General features: G+C 38.9%; 1 protein-coding gene across 1 annotated transcript in view; it reads left to right on the forward strand.

Moving 5' to 3' along the window:
- The window catches only part of LOC102812718 (lysozyme-like protein 1-like), a 22791-nt gene extending 15927 nt beyond the window's left edge, over positions 1–6864 (forward strand). The window contains exons 4-5 of the mRNA XM_006871682.1: positions 5517–5595; positions 6795–6864. Of these exons, the coding sequence (XP_006871744.1) occupies positions 5517–5595; positions 6795–6864 (149 nt within the window). The remainder of the gene's footprint in view (positions 1–5516; positions 5596–6794) is intronic.
- The last annotated feature ends 578 nt before the right edge of the window (positions 6865–7442 follow it).

Raw genomic sequence — 7442 nt, forward strand, 5'->3', positions numbered from 1 at the left:
TATATGGTGGTAGTGGTGCTGGTTATGTGCCATTGAGTCAGTTCTGACTCATAGCGACCTTGCATAGGGTTTCCAAGGCTGTAAATCTTTATCAGAGCAGAAAGTCTCATCTTTCTCCTGTGGAACAGCTGGTAGTTTTGAACTGCTAACCTTGAGGTTAAGCACCCAGATATGTAAACACTATGCTACCAGAGCTCCATATACACACATGCACATATATACATAAACACATGTGTGTATCTGTGTTAATGTATAGATACAAAACTAATGTGTGTATATATATATTGTTGCTGTTGGTAACTGAGTCAGTTCTGACTCATAGCAACACTGTATAGGGTATCCAAGGCTATAAATCTTTCTCCCATGGATAATCTGGTGTTCTTGAATTGTGGCTCTTATAGTTAGCAGTCCAGTACTTATCCTACAGAGCCACCAGCAATCATGTGTATAGTGTTATTGTTGTGTACAGTGTTGTTGTTGTTAAGTGCCGTTGAGTCAGTTCCAACTCATAGCAACCCTGTATAGGGTTTCTAAGGAGGGTCTGGTGAATTTGAACTGCCAAGCTTGTGGTTCAAACCAACCTTTTAGTCCAGCACAAAAAAATCTGGACACTATAGTGTCCAGACTTTTTTTGTGCTGAACTATAAGGTCGGCATGAAGAATTGGTGTGGCACTGTGGGTTAATGTGTTGGGCTGCAAAGTCAGTTTGAAATGCAAGGTCGGTGGTTCAGGCTCACCAGCCGCTCCTTGGAAAACCTATACAGGGTCCCTATAGTTGGAACCGAATCAACAGCACTCAGAAACAACAACAACAATACATGTGTAAACATATATGGGTAAATATATATATATGAATCGGGCTGCGAACCGCAAGGTCAGCAGTTCGAAACTACCAGCCACTCCGCGGGAGAAAGATGAGGCTTTCTGCTCCCGTAAAGATTTACAGCCTTGGAAACCCTGTACAGGGTTGCTATGGGTTGGGAACGACTTGACGGCACTCAACAACAACAACAAACCAATGACCTTGTGGTTCATACATGGAGTCCAGGTGTGGCGTTGCACGATAAACTGACCGCAAGGTTGGTTTGAACCATAAGGTCAGTGATTAAAACTCAACAACCACTCCTTGGGTCGGAACTGACTCAACAGCACTTGACAACAACAAATATATATATAAACACATACATTGTTGTTATTAGGTGCCATCAAGTCGGCACTGACTCATAGAGACCCTGTGTACAGCAGATCGAAACACTGTCCCGTCCTGGGCCAACCTCACTACTGTTGCCATGCTTGAGTCCATCAATGTTGCCACCTGGCTAATCCGTCTCGTTGGGAGTCTTCTCCTCTTTTTACATACAGATTCATATATGCATATAGATGCATAAATATATAGAGATGCATATGTACACATATAGACACACAAACACATATTCAGTCATCAAAGTTCCTGATGCACTAGCAAATTCATTTTCATCATATTGCACAGACCAGGTTAAAAAAATAGATTGTTTCAAGAAAACAGAAGTTGTGACTGATTCCTCTGTTAGTCTGATAGACTTTCTGTTTACCACCAGCCTGGTATCTGAGTTGACTTTTGCCATTTCAGAGATGGCAAAGAGATTAATTGTGATCTTGATAGCTATGTTTTAGCTGGGAGGCAGAAAAATGCTGGGGAGACAGAGATCAGATAGATATGATAAACATAGTGAGGTACAGATGGAGAGGGAGAAATGGAGAGAGAAAAAGAAAGAGAAGACTTTGAAGTAGAATTTATTTAAGTGAAAATAAGTGTAAATTGTTGCTGATTTCTGTTTGCTGGATACAGGAGAATAAACTATTAATTTGAGTAATGCCTTGATGTTCAACAGAACTCTTTACCTATTCTTTTTTGACTGGACAAGATTGTCTATTTAAACTAAATTGAGCAGAAATAATTCTTGGCTTGAATCTCCATAAAAATCAGCTGTCTTAACTCATTTCTGCCACTCTGCTGCCCCTCTGTGGTAATTTCATTGTTTTAACATTTCAGTGGTGCATCAAATTATTTCCCAGCCTCCAACTTCCTTAACATATTTTGCTAAGCATTCAAAAATGACACTCAACTAGTACTGTCAAAATGTCTCAGTTATGCAGCAGAATGTTATAACAAAGTTGAAAACTAACAACCATTTGCCATGGTCTCTACTTGCTGGGCCTGCCTCTGATCCCTCCACGTATTTTTGTAACTCTTATACATACCCACCAATCCTGCGAAGCAACCTGACCCCAGATTCAAGTCGTGCTCTTCTTGTGTACAGTACAATCCAGAGTACAATCCCAGAATAAACCAAAAGACTCAAACCTGTTGCTGCAGAATCTACTCCAAACCACAGAGACAATTAACAGAGCAGAACTGCCCCCTTATGGTTTCCAAGGTTGTAAATTTTCACAAGAACTAACTGCCATATCTTTCTTCCTCTAAAAGGCTAGTGGATTTGAACCACTGACCTTTCAGTTAGTAGCCAGGTACTTAACCAGTGCCACCAGCCACTCTGATAATAAAGAGAATGCATTTTCGTTTTAGGAAATCTAGAAAACCTAGTACAAAAAACTAAAATCATAGGCAATCCCACACCTAAGAGTTAACCAGGTTTAAAGAGTAAGGCTGTGTGCTGGTGGCCAGGTGCTGGTGGCTAGAAGGCAGGCTTGCAGAATGTGCCCTTTGGTTGTTTAAATGATTACATACTCCTGAGTGTTTTTGTGTACAGCCCCATACCCCTGGAAAAAACAGAGGGAATAGAAGCAAATACTATTGAATGATTATGCATGGAGGAGATTGTAATCATTGCAATGAAATGATGAGTATAAAACTGATGTTCTCTCACATAAACTATCACTCAATTCACAATAAAAACTAAAAAAAAAAAAAAAGAGAGAGAAAGAAAACAGTTAACCCAACTAAAAATATGGATGGCTTAATGATGATCACCTTCCACCCTACATAGTTGTGTTATTCCAAAGAATTTTCTATAATGATGGAAATGTTTTACATCTATGCTGCCCAGTATGGGAGCCCCTAGCCAGAAATGACTATTAAACATTTGAAATGTAACTAGAGCAACTGAGGAACTGAAGTTTTAATTGTATTTAATGTTAGTTAAATTAAATTTAAATAGTCACATGTGGCTAATGGCTACCATATTGGACAGTGTTGCTTTAGACAGACATTTTTACATAATCAGGCAACGCATATTATATTGGGGCCGTTTTCCCATATTATTACTATATATCCTGTGAAAACATGATTTAAATGGTTCCTTATTTTATTACATGGATATATTATTATTAATTTAACCTGCCTTAATTATTAGGTCATTAGATTTCCTTTTTTCCATTATAACTTTTATAAGTAAAATTACAGTAAATCACTTTGTAAATATATTTTTTCTAGAGTTATGGTTATTTTGTAGAATAGATCTAGAAAGAGAAAATATTAGGCAAGAGGAGAAAAATAGCCTTTTTCCTCTTGATACATGCTGCTCAATTGCTTTTCTGAAAAGCTGAACTCATTTATACGCCCAACAGCAAGTAAGAGAGATGGAGAAACTGGGAAACAGCTCATGGTTGAAAGGATAAACATAACTAATGTCACTGAACATCCATATAAAGAATGTTGAAAAGGCAAATTACTTTTATATATGTATTTCCCACAGTTTAAATATATATATATATATATATATATTTAATTGCCTGCCTGGCACTTAGTTGACAAATGAACATGATGAATAAAAGTGGTACCAGGTTGTTTGGATTTCTATGCTTCTGATTGGTGGTTATGGTAGTCATGGAGATGGACCACTCACATGCCCCTGTAAGAGAGGACATGTTGTTCCAGGAGTGGGGGAGTCAGGAGGATTATCTACTTGGCACCTTCTATGGGGTCTGTCTTAGCTTCAGAAAGCTGGCTCATCTAACGTTAGTGCCCTTCAGACGTCAACTCACACCTAGTGACTGAGAGAAACAGAGGGATAAAGACCTTGGGCAACTCTCATGGGCAGTGTTCCTGACCCCGTTGACTGTGGTTATGCTGGTTCTGCATTCTAGGTGTATATATACATCTGCCCAATCCAGCTTCCTTCCCGTTTCTTTCACAGGTATCCATGCTGACGTCAAGTTGATTTCAATTCATAGTGATCCTGTAGTACAGAGCAGAACTACACCTGGGGTTGCCAAGGCTATCAGTCTCTACTGAAGCAGACTGCAACTTCTTCCTTCCACAGAGTGGCTGGTGGATTTGAACCACTGACCTTTTTGGTTTTTCCAGCTGCATCATTAGGACTCCTTTCATGGGTGTTGTTGCTATTATTGCTAAGTGCCATCAAATCGGTTCCCACTCAGAGCGACCCTGTAATGGGTTTCTGAGACTTTAAATCTTTGCAGGAGTGGAAGCTGCATCTTTCTCATGCAGAGCGGCTGGTGGGCTCAAACCACAGACCTTGTTGTCCTAAGTCCAGTGCTCTACTTCATAGGTGTTACTCTCTTGTAAATAGCTTGCTCTCACACCCACCTCAACATCTGCTTCAGGAGAAGCCAATCTGTGACAGGAGTGATGCTAATCTTTTCATAGTATTTGTCTTTTTATATCACATTTGTGTTAAGGACTTTAAGGCTATTTCAGTTTGCTCTTGGCTAGTCAGTCTGAACCACAAGGCCGGCAGTTCAAGCTCACCAGTCACTCCTCAGAAACCCTATACAGGGTCACTACAGGTCAGAACCAACTCAATGGCACTTAACAACAACAATCTAAAAGTTGTTGGTTTTAATCCATCCAGAGGCACCACAGAGTAAAGGCCTGGTGAACTGCATCCATAAAGATTACATTCAAGAAAACCCTATGGAGCACAGTTCTACCCTGTAACATATGGGGTTTCCATGAGTCAAAATCAACTTGATGGCAACAGGTTTGGTTTTTAGTTTTGGTTTCCAAGTTAGTCAGGAAAAGAATGCAGATGTTAATAAATTTTCAATCCAAAGATTTCTTAAGTCTGAAGTAATAGAAATAGTAATAAAGACAAAGTCTGATTTGACATAAAACTTTTAAATTTCTGCATTTGAAAAACTTGTATACATTTTTTTCAAAAAGATGACCTAGAAATACATTTTTATAAAATTACAGTACATAAAAATGTGGTGTGTATCTATACATGTCAAATGACCCCAAGAAGAGAAAACAGTGTCCTGTAGTACTTGAGCATTTTGTTAGAACATAAAGCCAGCAATGAAAGCATTCTCACATTGTCCTCTTTAAACACATTTCCAAAAAAGCCCTCAAGACCGGGCGACTCTTCTGAAACTTCACTGAAATCCAAACTGTGGATGCTCTTGAAACACAAAACTTCTTTGATTTGGGAAGAAGCTCAACAAAAATAAGACTTTGGCTCTGTGTTCCAAAAAACAGAAAAGTGGAGAAAACCGGACTTGGAGTCCTCAAACAACAAAGTCTCATTTTACCCTATTTCTTCTCTCTTTTGCAGCCTTAATCACAGATGACCTCACAGATGCAATTATCTGTGCTAAGAAAATTGTGAAAGAAACAGAAGGGATGAACTACTGGTAAGAGTCTATCCTTGGGAGACTGGAGTGTTATCTCGTCTTTGTGATGTTTCCAGTCATCATGGTTACAAGGGATGTTGGCAAACTCACCTCTGTAGAGGGTCCACAGGCTTTTGTTTTTTAAGAATAGTTTATTGTATTTTCAGTGACAATTTGCACAATTTAGGTCCTTATTCAAAAAAACTTCTACAAGAGCTGATCAGTGACATTGGTTATATTTTTCAGAATGTGTGAGCATTCTTATTATTTCCATTCTTATTCTAATTAAAGGGTCCAAAGATGTGAATGTGCTCATGTATACTCTCTTCTCCTTTAGTTGATGTGCAATGGACACAATAGAAGAGACTAGAGCAAGGAGAAGAGGTGGTCTTTAATCATGATAATTTGCAATTGCTTTTCATTATAAGCTATTGTAAACAAGAAGAAAGAAGTGCTTAACAATGTAAATTGAAAAGGATCAATGAAGTCAATTAAACTGACTGTCATTGAGTTGATTCTAACTCATAGATACCCTATGGGGCAGAGTAGAACTGCTCCCTAAAGATTTCCAAGACTGTAAAACTTTATAGACACAAAACAGTCTCATCTTTCTCACATGGAGAGGCTGGTGGATTTGACCAGCCAGACTTGCAGTCAATAGATGTTATTGTTGTTAAGTGCTGTTGAATCATTCCAACTCAGTGACCCTGTATAGAGTTTCTAAGGAGTAGGTAGGTAGATCAGAGGAAAAGTACTTGAGTCTACTCTACATTTGAATAAGACTTTGGAGGGCTACAACAATATTTTGTAGGGAAAGAGCAAGCATCATCAGTGAGTGAAAGGGACCACGTCAGTTAGGTAATAATTTAGTAGCAGATTTTATTAGGATTGTGCAACATTACCTGAAGTACTCACCCTAACCTCAGTTGTGTTTCTAGTGACATTGCTAATTGGGCTACCACCTTGTGTTACCCCGATTTTCAGAGATGGGAGATTATTTAACTGAATGGGTGCATTTTACAAAAGTCATTTACTTGTTACAAGCCTAAAAAAAAGTCTTAATAAGGTGAAAGGATACAGTGTTTGGGTTTCAGAAGCAAATAACAGTAAACCCTGAATACTGCTGATTATTTTGGTTAATTATTTATGCCTTTTGAACCTTAACATATTTGGATGGTCATGGCTGCTTCTTTCTGCTCCCACCCCCCTCTCTTCCTTAGGCAAGGCTGGAAGAAATACTGTGAGGGCAAAGACTTAACCGAATGGAAAAAGGGATGTGAGGTTTCATGAGCTGAAACCGGCAAGGATACTTTGCAATGGTACCCTAGGATTTGTAATGAATGTCAAAATGTTCCTGCCATCGTTCTCTCACCCCATCCCCCAAATAATCTTTCTCAACGTTGGAGAAGATAAATTAAGCAAAATAAAGGAAATATTGTTCAGGAAATAAATATTTCCATTTAAATGTCTTCATCTCACCCTACTTTCAGTTCAGTGATGTCATCATAGTCCCATGATAAGACTTGAAAGATTACCTTCAAAATGATACAAGCCTGGAGGAAAAAGCCTCTTTGTTATAAAGGAGTCCCTGGGTGATACAAACAGTCAAGACAAGCTGCTGCAATTCAAAAAGATGGAGATTCCAGTCCAGCCAGAGGCTCCTCAGAATAAAGGTCGGACAATCTATTTCCAAAAAGCCAGCCACTGGAAATCTTATGGAACACAGGCAATTCTATTCTCACACACATGTTGCACCATGAGTCAGAAAAGACCGGAGAACAACTGGTTTTGCTACTCATTGTAAAGAATCCTGGCTCCTATGACCCAGAAATAATATCCATGAGCCTACAGGGAAGCCCAGTTAATAC

The sequence above is a fragment of the Chrysochloris asiatica genome, unplaced genomic scaffold (assembly GCF_000296735.1).
Source record: "Chrysochloris asiatica unplaced genomic scaffold, ChrAsi1.0 scaffold00172, whole genome shotgun sequence".
In the NCBI taxonomy this organism is placed as follows: domain Eukaryota; kingdom Metazoa; phylum Chordata; class Mammalia; order Afrosoricida; family Chrysochloridae; genus Chrysochloris; species Chrysochloris asiatica.